Source organism: Schistocerca gregaria, chromosome 3 (genome assembly GCF_023897955.1).
Source record: "Schistocerca gregaria isolate iqSchGreg1 chromosome 3, iqSchGreg1.2, whole genome shotgun sequence".
In the NCBI taxonomy this organism is placed as follows: Eukaryota; Metazoa; Arthropoda; class Insecta; order Orthoptera; family Acrididae; genus Schistocerca; species Schistocerca gregaria.
This window is the reverse complement of record NC_064922.1, coordinates 956042820-956056635: the sequence shown is the minus strand read 5'-3', so window position 1 is coordinate 956056635 and position 13816 is coordinate 956042820. Positions and strand designations below refer to the sequence as shown.

The 13816-nt window shown below is 48.8% G+C and overlaps 1 protein-coding gene across 1 annotated transcript; it reads left to right on the top strand.

Moving 5' to 3' along the window:
- Positions 1-554: 554 nt before the first annotated feature.
- On the top strand, positions 555-12910 carry LOC126355728 (uncharacterized). Its single transcript, XM_050006097.1, has 2 exons — positions 555-569; positions 11024-12910. Exons 1-2 carry the CDS (start codon positions 555-557, stop codon positions 12908-12910), a joined length of 1902 nt encoding a protein of 633 aa, XP_049862054.1.
- The last annotated feature ends 906 nt before the right edge of the window (positions 12911-13816 follow it).

Sequence of the window (13816 nt, the reverse complement as noted above, 5' to 3'; positions counted from 1 at the left end):
TGGGCCTGGCTGTTTCTAGGATGAAATGATTAAACTTGATTTTCCGTAAATTACATTTTTAAAATATTTGACCCATTATCTCAGTAACTATTACTGATACATATGTCGTATTTTACACTATATTATCTCTTAGTATACTGCACCTGCTGACCACCAAAACATCTCTACTTGTAACGGTTTGTACTCAGAGAAGTAACAGGGTACTTTTTTTCAAAAAGAGTGAACATAATTATTGAAGAAGCATAACTAATTATTTGTCTGTATATTCTGATCCTGGTTCAGTAATCAGAAAAGGAGTGAAAGTATACTTCCGAAAAATTTCAGGTCTCTGTCTCTCAACGGTTCTGAGATAATGGATCACCAATACACTAATACTGTAAATTTAATACTGTTGGTATAGGACGTACGTATTGCCCTTAAACGCTTTGCACCATAAGCATTCAAGATCGGATGATCTCACGGTATGAGATTTTTTCCTGAGGGATTGTGAAAGTCTGTATCCACACTATCTGATGAAAGGTATCTGCAGCCGCCGATGTCAGATGCCATAAGAGATGGGGCTAAATGTGGTAAGTGGTCTCATCGAAATACTTTCTGCCATAGACTCATTATATCTGTGGTTTCTACCTTTTCATTTGTACAGGTGCTGACAGATTGAGTACGGGAGTCTTTTAAGACAATGGAATTTTTTTCCTAAATGCGTGAGCTATGGATGGCAATGGATCTTCACAAAGCCGTGCACGGGACCTGGGTTGGCGACACATCAGATTTTTCCAGTATGTGCCGCTCTCCCACGGCTTGTTCACGTGCTCCACGAACAAACAACCTTCTGCTGACGGGGTGAAGCTTAGGGAAGCGTCGCTTGCCTAGGCAGAGCTCCTACAGCGGCCAATTGAAAGGTCCAGGAGGTCACGTGTGAGCGCCCACCGCGCCGAGCTGCTCGGACGAGGCGTGTGGATCGCCCTCTTTTACTGACACGCCCCCGACGAGATCAGCGGCATTGGCCGGTTGCCGCCGTGCACTTTTCGAGCCCCGGCTCAATCTGTTTGCGCCTTAGGGCCGCTAAACTCACATAATGTACCCCGGCTAGGTCATCAGTTAATGTTTTTTTTTCAATAAACGGGAGACAGTTTGCCGACCGGAGTAGAAAAATTAAACTTGTTCTTTTTTAGACCCCACTTCCACCTCAGCCACATCCTGACATGTACACATTGTTTGCAAAAGCTACCACAAACACATGTTTTCTCTGTGGTTTAATGTAGTTCGAAAAAAAATTATTGATTTTCTTGACTCAAGAAACATCAATAAAAGTTGATCAAATTGTGAAGACTAGTATTAAATTAGTGCAGAGAAAGTGAGACGATTGTTGGGAGTTACTGTTGCATTGTCCAAAAATCACTTTTCCTCATTGCTGTCAACAGTATGGCTTCTGCGTAGCGACTCTCGCACCGAAGTGCGCAGAAGGTTATTGTAGACGACAAATGACGTGGCCAGGGGGGGGGGGGGGGGGGGGGGGGAGACAGCCGGAAGCGGCCGGTAAAGTGAGCCACTAGGGAGGTCCAGCTGTCGCAGCACACACACGCTACAAAATTCATGCTTTATCGATTCTCTTAATGCTTTATCGACTGCCAAAGACAAACTCGCTTGAGGCGAGTGGCCGGAGGTCGTTCACCTAGGCCGCCAAGTCGCATCGAATGCGAAGAACCCTCGGCATTTCCCCTCAGAGAGTTGCAGCCGTTTCTCTACACGTTACCCCATGGTAAAATGCACGTGTTTTCTTAGTTTCCTTCTTCGTAAGACGTAACGTGTTTTAACTTTAATACCCTTGAACTTTACTTTTTTTCTAAATGTAACATGTGCGCTTCTGAAAAACAGAGCGGCTCTGACGATGCTTTATAGACCACAACAACTCAAGGATCCAGTAGATCTACCTCGGGTACTATGAGTTTCATTATTAATGTTAACTGAGACTGGTTAATAAACTTGGTAGTGGGGTCACTTTGTGCGCTCTTGCTACAATTTTATGCTGTGTACCCTGCAAGATTTCTGAAAAGCATTTATCAGATTTCACAAGGCTATATTTTCTGCATGAATGAAAATAGAAAGGTGGGGTAAATTTTAGGTTGGGCATAGGACTGCAAAGTTTTTACTTTCGAAGGAAACCATCCCATTTTCCAAGGGTATATCTTTTGCCTTCAGTCACACAAAAACTTGACGTAATTTTTACAATTTTTGTATCAAAGTTTTCACTTGCATTTCACAAATGTTCAGAGTGGCCTCTAAGAGACAAACAACAAACATCCAGATGATAATGAAATTCGTGCCACACTTTTGGGGGCACGTGTGAAAGAGCGGCACTACACTGATTGCGAAGGGGTATAGGGTGTTTCATCACTCCATATCACAGTCATTCACACCGAGCGAGGCGACGCAATGGTTAGCAGCCTGGACTCGCATTCCGGAGGACGACGGTTCAAACCCGCGTCCAGTCATCTGAGTTAGGTTTTCCGTGATTTCCCTTTGAAAGGGTACGGCCGATTTCCTTCCCCATCCTTCCCTAATCCGATGGCACCGGTGACCTCGCTGTTAGCCCCTCCCCCCCCCCCCCCCCCCCCCCCAGTGGCATCGCCCTTTACACTCCCTCAGCTGTCGCTTAGCACTGACCACACATATGTGTGACTAATGAGGAGCTGACTGACCATTGCAGCCCATTCCTTTTAACTCCATACCCACAGTTACTGTGCTATCTTGTCTCCTCGTAGCACGTTGGAACTCACGGGTGACATCTTTCGCTGACTTCATGCAATTTTTTACAAGTACTCTCCCCAACGCTCGACGTTCCCTGTCCTTCAGTACATGATGTCTGCCTGGTCTCGCTTCAGCTGTCGTCGTTCCTTCGTGTTTTCATTTCACAGTCATATCTCCAACAGTCGACTTGTTCAGCTTTAGAAGGGTTGAAGTGTCCCTGATGGAGCCTATACTCAGGTGACATCCACGTTCAGAGTTCCTGATTTCTCCTCACCGACCATTCTGCTGTAACTGCTTCTCTTCTGACAACATAATAAACCTTGAGTTTCTTACTTTTTTTGTTGTGACGGTGGTGTGCATTACCTTCTTTTTAAAATAAAACATATTCTGCTACAGTTTTCATTTTTCATCACATCCGTTTACGTGTCAGGATATTTAGTGGGACTTACCAACACTGCACAGAACGTTGGTACACGTGGCATGGCCTTGTTTCTTTTACACGTCGTCGGAGAAGAACAAAGCAGCACTTTACGACACAGATTACACTCTTATTTACGAACAAGTACTTATACAGTCTGCCAGGCAAAATACACCACATGAACTTTGTACAATTAACAAATTTGTCACTTGATCTAATATTGTATAAATTCGGTGCAGTTGATTGTTGATACACAATCTAATACTATCATTGGGTTTTCACTTGTAAACCGAAATACATACGGCAATATAAATATGGATAAAAAGAATGTAAAAATTTTGCATACAGCCAACAGGGGACATTATATGGACACACTGGAGTAGCTAAAAATTTATACAGTAGGCAGGCAGAAAGCGCATAAATTAATGATTAGGCGAACTCATCACGAACTCGGATTTGAGTACACTGTATATGATGTGCAACAGAAAGCTGCCAAACGACATGTTGCTGCGGTGCATTCGTCCTACTGCTGACGCCTGCGATGTAACAAACCGACTGTCGAAGAGGAGGTGCCCTCTAGTGGATATTGACCTACTCTGCGTCAATATTTTACAAATTTTTAATAATATTTATATTGTAAAAATATATAAGAATCACATAGGTAGCAACAATGTAATGCAATTTTGGATATAATGATCAAGTTCCTCAGCTTAACGAAACAACTGAATACACTTCCAGTTCCTCAGTTTAGCAGCGAAACAGCTTAATGCACTTAATGAATTTTTATCGCATAATAACTTAAGGATGGATCCGCATTTTTGCAAATACACAAAGTTATTGGTTCTTTATCATTTTTGTAACCATCCCAAAATGCTGCTGGCGGATGTATTTTTATTTTATTTTATATTTTCGACTGTATTACGCAAAATACCTTTACTTTAGCGACAGTGCATGGCCTTCTAGCTCAGCAACTGTGTATGGGAACGTTGTTATTTCTTTATTTTATAATGATAAATGTATTTTCATGTGACAAGCCATACAGACTTTTTAATTTTATTTTAGATTTGAAGACGATCGTTTAAATCGGTCGAAACCGATGACCTCCAAACATAATTGTGATTGTGTCAGTAGATTAAAAAGCACTTTATCTCATTTTGATGTCAATCTAGTCTCCATATTGCCCTTAGCGGTAAAATCAAATTTAAGGCTAATGTCCAAAAGCTGACCATATTCTCATTTCAGAATCTACATCCATACTCCACAAGTCACTTGACGGTGTGTGGCGGAGGGTACCTCGAGTACCTCTATCGGTTCTCCCTTCTATTCCGGTCTCGTATTGTTCGTGCAAAGACAGATTGTCGGTATGCCTCTATGTGGGCTCTAATCTCTCTGATTTTATCCTCATGGTCTCTTCGCAAGATATACGTAGGAGGGAGCAATATACTGCTTGACTCCTCGGTGAAGATACGTTCTCGAAACTTAAACAAAACCCCGTACCGAGCTACTGAGCGTCTCTCTTGCAGCGTATTCCACTGGAGTTTATCTATCATCTCCGTAACGCGTTCGTGATTACTAAATGATCCTGTAACGAAGCGCGCTGCTCTCCGTTGGATCTTCTCTATCTCTTCTATCAACCCTATCTGGTACGGATCCCACACTGCTGAGTAGTATTCAAGCAGTGCGCGAACAAGTGTTCTGTAACCTACTTCCTTTGTTTTCGGACTGCATTTCCTTAGGATTCTTCCAATGAATCTCAGTGTGGCATCTGCTTTACCGACGACTAATTTTATATGGTCATTCCATTTTAAATCTTTCCTAATGCCTATTCCCAGATAATTTACGAAATTAACTGCTTCCAGTTGCTGACCTGTTATATTGTACCCAAATGATATGGGATCTTTGTTTCTATGTATTCGCAGCACATTACACTTGTCTACATTGAGATTCAATAGCCATTCCCTGCACCATGCGTCAATTCGTTGCACATCCTCCTGCATTTCAGTACAATTTTCCATTGTTACAACCTATCGATATACTATGGCATCATCCGCAAAACACGTCAGTGAACTTCCGATGTCATCCATAAGGTCATTTATATATATTGTGAATAGCAACGGTCCTACGACACTCCCCTGCGGCACACCTGAAAACGCTCTTACTTCGGAAGACTGCTCTCCATTCAGAACGAGTCTCCAACGACAGGGTGGTACAATACTTGACTACTGCCCAACTCTGCCTTCCCAGTACTGCCTAACAGTTTCGCTTCCCTTGAAAGAAATTGGAATACTGATCTCTTGTTCCCTCTTTAATCCTAAAGCAAATTGGGCCCTCCCTCTGGCTTACACTTCCGCCTTTGGAATCATTACTACTATCCTCACCCCATCGTAACCCAGTCTCCTTCGCTGAGATCCTTGATGCACTGTTCAACCAGAGCTTCCAGGAGCACAAAAACAAAAAAGGGCAGGCGAGAACAGCGCAAATAAGAGCAAGTGTTTCCAGAGAAATTTATCGTGAAACCTCAAAGCTATTCCACCGTTCGTCTATACTATGGTTGAAACTGGAAATGACGGATGGTTCTGGGTTCTGAAAGCTTCCAGTGCCGTTGTGTTTTCAATTTGCGATGTTTTTCACGTGTTCAATGTCAAAAAATTACCAAGTATAAGGATGAAAAAAGTATCTTAATGTTACCTGCCTGCCAGAAAAATATGTACAAAAGGCAGATATTGGAACATCCGTAATATTTCGACACTTAGAAGATGATGAGTATGAAACTAAATGAAACTTCGTGGTGTCTGAACGCTGCCATCCGGCTGGTCCGCGAGCTTTTCATCGGTGTTATACAGGGTGTATCAAAAATGATCAACCAATTTGGCACATCTATATTTCTGAAACTAATATAGTTAGTGCCTTCAATAGTTAGGATCCTTTATTTAGCTGGTAGTATTGGCGCTCGCTCTATTGCAGTAGTTCTAATAACGAAGATTTTTGTAAGGTACGTGATTCATGAAAGTTATAGGTTCTTGTTAGTCAGGGACATTCTTTCGTAGGGATTATCGAAAGGCAGATTGCGTTGCGCAAAAAATATTGTGTGTCAGTTTAGTGTTGATCAGAATAGGTAAAGAGAAAAGTGTCTGAGTACGTTGAGTTTTGCTCAGCTGTCTGAAGATCAAATAACGGAAAAGTTTTCCAGCTCAGTCATTCTTAATTTTTAAAGGGGACGTTTCAGCTTTAACATAAGTTTTCTTTACACAAAACTGGCAGTATTGGGACAGAAGTGGTGACCTACACTGAGTGACGACAGTGTTTTTCCTTTTTTTTTAATTTATTGACTTTCAACTTTCAGAACGTATGCATGTAGCCGTCTCAAGCCTCGAAAAATTTATTTTGGAAGTTCAGAGTATTCATTAGTGTAAGTCATACGCCAGTACGAAGTTACATAGGCTTAAGACAGGCCAGATTCCGATACAAAACAAATTTTAGCAGGGGCGTTCAATAATTATTGCAACTTATTTTTTTCTAGGCCAATTTCGGTTGTAAAAATCCAGAATTAGTTGTGGGACATCGTGAAATGTTGCCGTTTCAACTCCAATAGTTTTATGAAGTTCCTATTGGCGCAGGTTTCTATACGTAACTTTCAAAATGGCCTCTGTGACGGAGGTGTGTTCCAAGCATATGGCTGTCATTGAGCATCGCAGATATTCTTAGGCGCTTGCGGAATGTCTATGGAGAGCTGGCGGTGAACAAAAGCGTGACGAGGCGCTGGGCGCGGCGTATGTCATCATCGCAACAAAGCCGCGCAGACGTGTCAGATCGCCCTCGGGCCGGCCGCTCATGCTAGATGATCGACGAATCACGATACTACACCTCGCTGCACAACTGGACACGTCTGTCGGTAATGCTGACACATTCGTCCACCAGTTGGGGCACTTAAAGGTGTGTACCCGCAGGATTCCTCGCCGCTTAACAGAAGACCCTAAAGACCAACGAAGGACAATCTGTACGGAACTGCTTGAGCGTTATGAGGCTGATCGTGACAATTTTTTTGTCGAACATCGTCACAGGTGATGAAACATCAATTCATTACTTCGAACGTGAAACAAAATGGCAATCCATGGAATGACGCCACACCACGTCTGCTTCGAAGAAACAGTTCAAAGACGCATCATCGGCCGGTGGAGTCATGGCGACGGTCTTTTGAGCCTCTGAAAGCGTTATTCTGTGTGATGTCATCCCTCAGGGTGCGAGATCAACTCTGAAGTGTATTGTGCTACCCGCAGGAAACTGGGGAAACGACTTCAGCGTGTTTGTCGCCACAAAAATGCAAACGAACTTGGCCTTCTCCATGGCAACGCAAGGTCTCATGCAGGAGGGGGGGGGGGGGGGGGGGCCTCATAAAGCTCAATTGGACTGTGGCGCCTCACCACCCTACAGCCCCGATCTCGCACGTCAGGGCTTCTGTCTGTCTGTTTGGCCAAATGAAGCTTGCATGGGGGTTTATTGATGCAGCGAGACGTTCGCTTCGACATCGACCTGGAGAGTCGACCTGCGGGCCTCACAGTAAAATGGCGGAAGGCCATCGCACTCAACGGATATTATATTGAAAAACAAGGCTTCCTATCCAGAAGAGTGGGGCATAACATGGTGCATTGGAGTCGTGAATAAAACACACATCCTTACAGAAAACAAATGTGTTGCACTGCTTATTGAGCGCACCCAAGCAGCGCTGCGATGATTTTACAAGTCGCTGCATTCCCTCACAACCAAAGAGCATCTCCTGCAAGCTCTGCAGTTAGATAATAGGCCCAGAAATGCTGACTTTGCTATGTATATGCTGAAACGAATCGATGAAGACAATGGTTAAGTAAAGTTTTATTTTTGAATGAAGCGACTTCTCACATATCCGGAAAAGTAAACAGTCGTAATGTTTGGAACCGGAGTTTCGAGAACCCACATATCATGACACAGCTATAGTGTGGCTAAGTGCACAATACAGTTACTGGGTCTTTTTTTTTTCACTGAATCTACCATTTCGGAAACAGTTTACTTCACCATATTGGAGCTTTACGTTCCATCTCAGTTACAGGATTTTTAAGTGTTTCAGTAAGAAGGTGCACTATCAACTAAGTGTTATTTGTTGACCAGTTGTTCGATCAAACTTTTCCAGACTGTCCATGGCCCTTACGTTCACCAGATGTAACTGCGTTGTACCTCTGGTGCCTGACATTCCGGCACAATCAGCACACAGCAATGCCCTGCGGGTTGCCGTCGCTCCAAACGCCTGCAGCTGACACTGTTGGACTCCACTGCGCCATCCCCTGCAGCGTGGAGGGCGCCACCATCACTACTCATAGCCTACACTATTTCGCATCCGGCCGCGCGGGGTAGCTGCGAGGTCTGGGGCGCCTTGTCAAGGTTCGCGCGACTCCCCGTGTCGGAGGCTCGAGTCATCCCTTCAGCTTGGGTGTGTGTGTTGACTTGGCGTAAGTTGCTTTAAGTTAAAGTAGTGTGTAAGCCTAGAGACCGATGACTTCAGTTTGGTCCCATAGTACCTCGCCACAAATTTTTTCAAAAAACAAAAAGAAAAAAAATTCGCCTCCGGAGCAATGTGACGGCAATTTCCTGCTATACCTACCCTGGGCGGCCTATTTAGGGCTGCCACCTGCAGCTCTTCAGCACAGTCTACAGACGAGTAAACAACGAGTCATCTATACAGCACTACTCCATGGAGACCACGTCAGTGCATCACAGATGGTGACCACAACTGATTTTCGATCTTGGAGAGTAATCGATGGAGACAGACTCTGTGTTTCTTTTGGGCCTACTTAGAACTGCAGTCATTGAGTGACAATTATTCTTATGATATCAGGACGACATCTTGTTATATTTTGTAGAGACTCAGTTTCCGTGGCTCATGTTTTCTTGTTGCTTCCTTAGAGAATAAATTCTGTAGTCCAGTGCTACCCAGCAACTGCCTTCCTTTGTGGGTGCACCATCCCACAACAGGACACTTCAGCTCACGACGAGACTTTGTAACGCCGGAAATGCATATCCTCCTATTTCCATGTATTGTACTATAAATTTGGATCTTTGGTAGTGTTTAGTCCGCCCCATAGAGCGCGAGCAGAGCACAGTCTGGATGGAGTAGGGCATTGCAGCAGGTGTGTTGAGTGACGCTCCCGCGAGTTGCCGCGATTTCGGGGTTTGGCAGCACGTCATTGCGCTCTACTTGCTATGATAGTTTCTGGCACGGTGTTGCGGACGGGAAGCTTTAGCTGGCGCACATCAAGAGCGCGTTTCGCCTGGTGACCGTGTCGAGAAGAAGGTGCGCCAACATCCAGCTTCTGCAACAGCGACGGCCGACAATGAGTGATTGTCGCCACCTCCTCGATCGACGACTTCCAACCTTCAATCAACCAACAAGGAAGGCTGGAAGCATGTATAGTTTTAGAACTGTATAGCAGACCTCAGCTTTTCAAACTGTTCCATTTGCATCACTAAAATACAGCAACTTAGCACGAACCTTTGTTGCTCATTGTCCCAATTGCATTACCAAGTAGGGTCGCTTCCTTTTCTGGAATGAATCCGAGTATCGTTGAAATTCAGACGCCAGCATTAAAGTAATATCATTCCATTTCACTGCTATAGTTTCAAAGTTCAGTTAAGGAATTCATAGCTGGCTACAATATTTAGATTACACAAGCGCAAATTAAGAGTGCGAGTTTTGTTACCATATTTTATCTTACTTGTGACTGCAGCTCAGCTTGGTACGTACCAAATTTTACTATTGGTAATTGTTCAGAATCATTTAATTCAAGTTCAAAGTTAAATCTCTTATTTCTAAATTGCGTAGATTCAAGTAGCCTTTGAAATGATTGTTGAGGTAGCCCAATACTAACCTTCTTTTATTTAATTTCGTAGTGCTTCAGAAACAAATCTCACTATTACTTTCAGTCAATAAATTAACTTTCAATTTTCCGGCTTCATTAATTCTTTTGCTAAATTAAGTCAGAGTGTAGCGAAATTTATTACTTCTGACAAACATTCAGTTTTCACGCAATACTTGTCAACTTTCAGTTGCCACAGTTTTAGTGCTAATTGTATGTGCATTAACCTTTCTTTTTCAGTTAGTATACTAGTTGTCCATAGGACTGGCGACCATAATTTTCCCCAAATCTCAAATATCTAATTAACGCCAGTTAATTGTTAACATAACGACCGCAGATTTACTTTTTTTATTAACATTACCCTTTTTAAAAATTGATTTCCACCAATTTCGGTTGCATTTTTTCCTGTTATTTAGATGTAACCATTCCTCCCTCTTTACCGACAGATTAACTTCCCTGACGATTGCTTTTCCCAAATTTCCAGTAGGTACACGCGGTTTAGTTCTTCACTGTCATTAAGGTCGATAAGTGACGCGGAGGTTACAGCTTCTCATGCTTCGGAATTTCGTCCCAGTTTCTGTATTCACACACGTAGCCCTCTTGCTACAGCAGTGTGCTTCTCCACACTTTCTTCCCATCTCTTTTCTGTACTTGTTTAGCAATGGCTGCTTGTACACCACAACTACACTCAGCTTGCGCAGTTGCAGGGTCAGCAGTTGCTCCACCAGGAAATCGCTTGTTTGCTTCACTGATTCTCGGCAGCGACACACCCACGTGCTGCAACTAGGGCAGCACAGCTTTTGCTTTTGCACTTCCTGCGCTCCTCAGAGCCCCTCTGACGGTACCTTGCAGGCTGAGACGCTACTTCCCCGCTTCCTTCAGACTTTGGCGCGGCCTCGGATAGCTAGCGTCTTTTTCTAGCTCCCTAGACTGCATAACCCGAAATTCTGCTCTCCGTGGTGCTTCTCTCCAGACCACCTCGGCCTCGGCCCCTGCCCCCCTGCCTCCAGCCCCTGCCCCCCTGCCTCCAGCCCCTGCCCCCCTGCCTCCAGCCCCTGCCCCCCTGCCTCCAGCCCCTGCCCCCCTGCCTCCAGCCCCTGCCCCCCTGCCTCCAGCCCCTGCCCCCCTGCCTCCAGCCCCTGGCCCCCCTGCCTCCAGCCCCTGCCCCCCTGCCTCCAGCCCCTGGCCCCCTGCCTCCAGCCCCTGCCCCCCTGCCTCCAGCCCCTGCCCCCTGCCTCCAGCCCCCCCTGCCTCCAGCCCCTGCCCCCCTGCCTCCAGCCCCTGCCCCCCTGCCTCCAGCCCCTGGCCCCCCTGCCTCCAGCCCCTGCCCCCCTGCCTCCAGCCCCTGGCCCCCCTGCCTCCAGCCCCTGCCCCCCTGCCTCCAGCCCCTGCCCCCCTGCCTCAAGCCCCTGCCCCCCTGCCTCCAGCCCCTGCCCCCCTGCCTCCAGCCCCTGCCCCCCTGCCTCCAGCCCCTGCCCCCCTGCCTCCAGCCCCTGCCCCCCTGCCTCCAGCCCCTGCCCCCCTGCCTCCAGCCCCTGCCCCCCTGCCTCCAGCCCCTGCCCCCCTGCCTCCAGCCCCTGGCCCCCCTGCCTCCAGCCCCTGCCCCCCTGCCTCCAGCCCCTGGCCCCCTGCCTCCAGCCCCTGCCCCCCTGCCTCCAGCCCCTGCCCCCTGCCTCCAGCCCCCCCTGCCTCCAGCCCCTGCCCCCCTGCCTCCAGCCCCTGCCCCCCTGCCTCCAGCCCCTGGCCCCCCTGCCTCCAGCCCCTGCCCCCCTGCCTCCAGCCCCTGGCCCCCCTGCCTCCAGCCCCTGCCCCCCTGCCTCCAGCCCCTGCCCCCCTGCCTCCAGCCCCTGCCCCCCTGCCTCCAGCCCCTGCCCCCCTGCCTCCAGCCCCTGCCCCCCTGCCTCCAGCCCCTGCCCCCCTGCCTCCAGCCCCTGCCCCCCTGCCTCCAGCCCCTGCCCCCCTGCCTACAGCCCCTGCCCCCCTGCCTCCAGCCCCTGCCCCCCTGCCTCCAGCCCCTGCCCCCCTGCCTCCAGCCCCTGCCCCCCTGCCTCCAGCCCCTGGCCCCCCTGCCTCCAGCCCCTGCCCCCCTGCCTCCAGCCCCTGCCCCCCTGCCTCCAGCCCCTGCCCCCCTGCCTCCAGCCCCTGGCCCCCCTGCCTCCAGCCCCTGCCCCCCTGCATCCAGCCCCTGGCCCCCCTGCCTCCAGCCCCTGCCCCCCTGCCTCCAGCCCCTGGCCCCCTGCCTCCAGCCCCTGCCCCCCTGCCTCCAGCCCCTGCCCCCTGCCTCCAGCCCCTGCCCCCCTGCCTCCAGCCCCTGCCCCCCTGCCTCCAGCCCCTGCCCCCCTGCCTCCAGCCCCTGGCCCCCCTGCCTCCAGCCCCTGCCCCCCTGCCTCCAGCCCCTGGCCCCCCTGCCTCCAGCCCCTGCCCCCCTGCCTCCAGCCCCTGCCCCCCTGCCTCCAGCCCCTGCCCCCTGCCTCCAGCCCCTGCCCCCCTGCCTCCAGCCCCTGGCCCCCCTGCCTCCAGCCCCTGCCCCCCTGCCTCCAGCCCCTGGCCCCCTGCCTCCAGCCCCTGCCCCCCTGCCTCCAGCCCCTGCCCCCTGCCTCCAGCCCCCCCTGCCTCCAGCCCCTGCCCCCCTGCCTCCAGCCCCTGCCCCCCTGCCTCCAGCCCCTGGCCCCCCTGCCTCCAGCCCCTGCCCCCCTGCCTCCAGCCCCTGCCCCCCTGCCTCCAGCACATTCCTGTCCCGCGCTGCTACCTCGGATGCTCCTGTACCAGCGCCTCCCGATGCGCAGCTGTGGCTCTTGCTCCCGACTCTGTCCGCTCCGGCGACACCTGCCGTGGCTTCTACGACCGCTCCGGCGCCTAAGACACAGTGCCATCAGACGCGGTGGCTTCTGCGATCAATCCGGCGCCTCCCGACGCGGCATCTTCCGAAGCAGCTCCTACAACTGCTCCAGCACCTCCTGAAGTGGCACCTCCACACGTGGTACCTGCAGTTGCGGCTCCTATATTTGCTGCGGCGCCACCCGATGCTGCTGTTCGACCGCTCCGACGCCTCCCGACGCGGCCGTTCTTCAGCCGCCACCATTGCCACTGCAACCACCCCAGTCGGCATCCTTCTCCACCTGCTCGGCTCCTGTTCACCCACTGCCCTCGCTGGCCATCCATGCTTTGGCCTCCATAGCTTAATTTAGCAAAAGAAATAACAAAACCGGAAAATTCAAAGTTATTTGGTGACTGAAATTAATAGTGAACTTTGTTTCTATTATCAGCAGGAAAAAATGCAACCGAAATTGGTGGAAATCAATTTTTAAAAAGGATAAGGTTAATAAAGAAACAGGTGTAGGATTCGTTATGAATACCAAGGTAGGGCAGAGGTTGTGTTACTGTGAACAGTTCAGTGACCGGGTTGTTCTAATCAGAATCGACAGCAGACCAACGCCGACAATGATAGTTCAGGTATACGTGCCGACGTCGCAAGCTGAAGAAGAACAGATAGAGAAAGTGTATGAGGATATTGAAAGGGTAATGCAGTATGTAAAGGGGGACGAAGATCTAATAGTCATGGGCGACTGGAATTCAGTTGTAGGGGAAGGAGTAGAAGAAAAGGTTACAGGAGAATATGGGCTTGGGACAAGGAATGAAAGAGGAGAAAGACTAATTGAGTTCTGTAACAAGTTTCAGCTAGTAATAGCGAATACCCTGTTCAAGGATCAAAAGAGGAGGAGGTATACTTGAAAAAGGACGGGAGATACAGGAAGATTTCAATTAG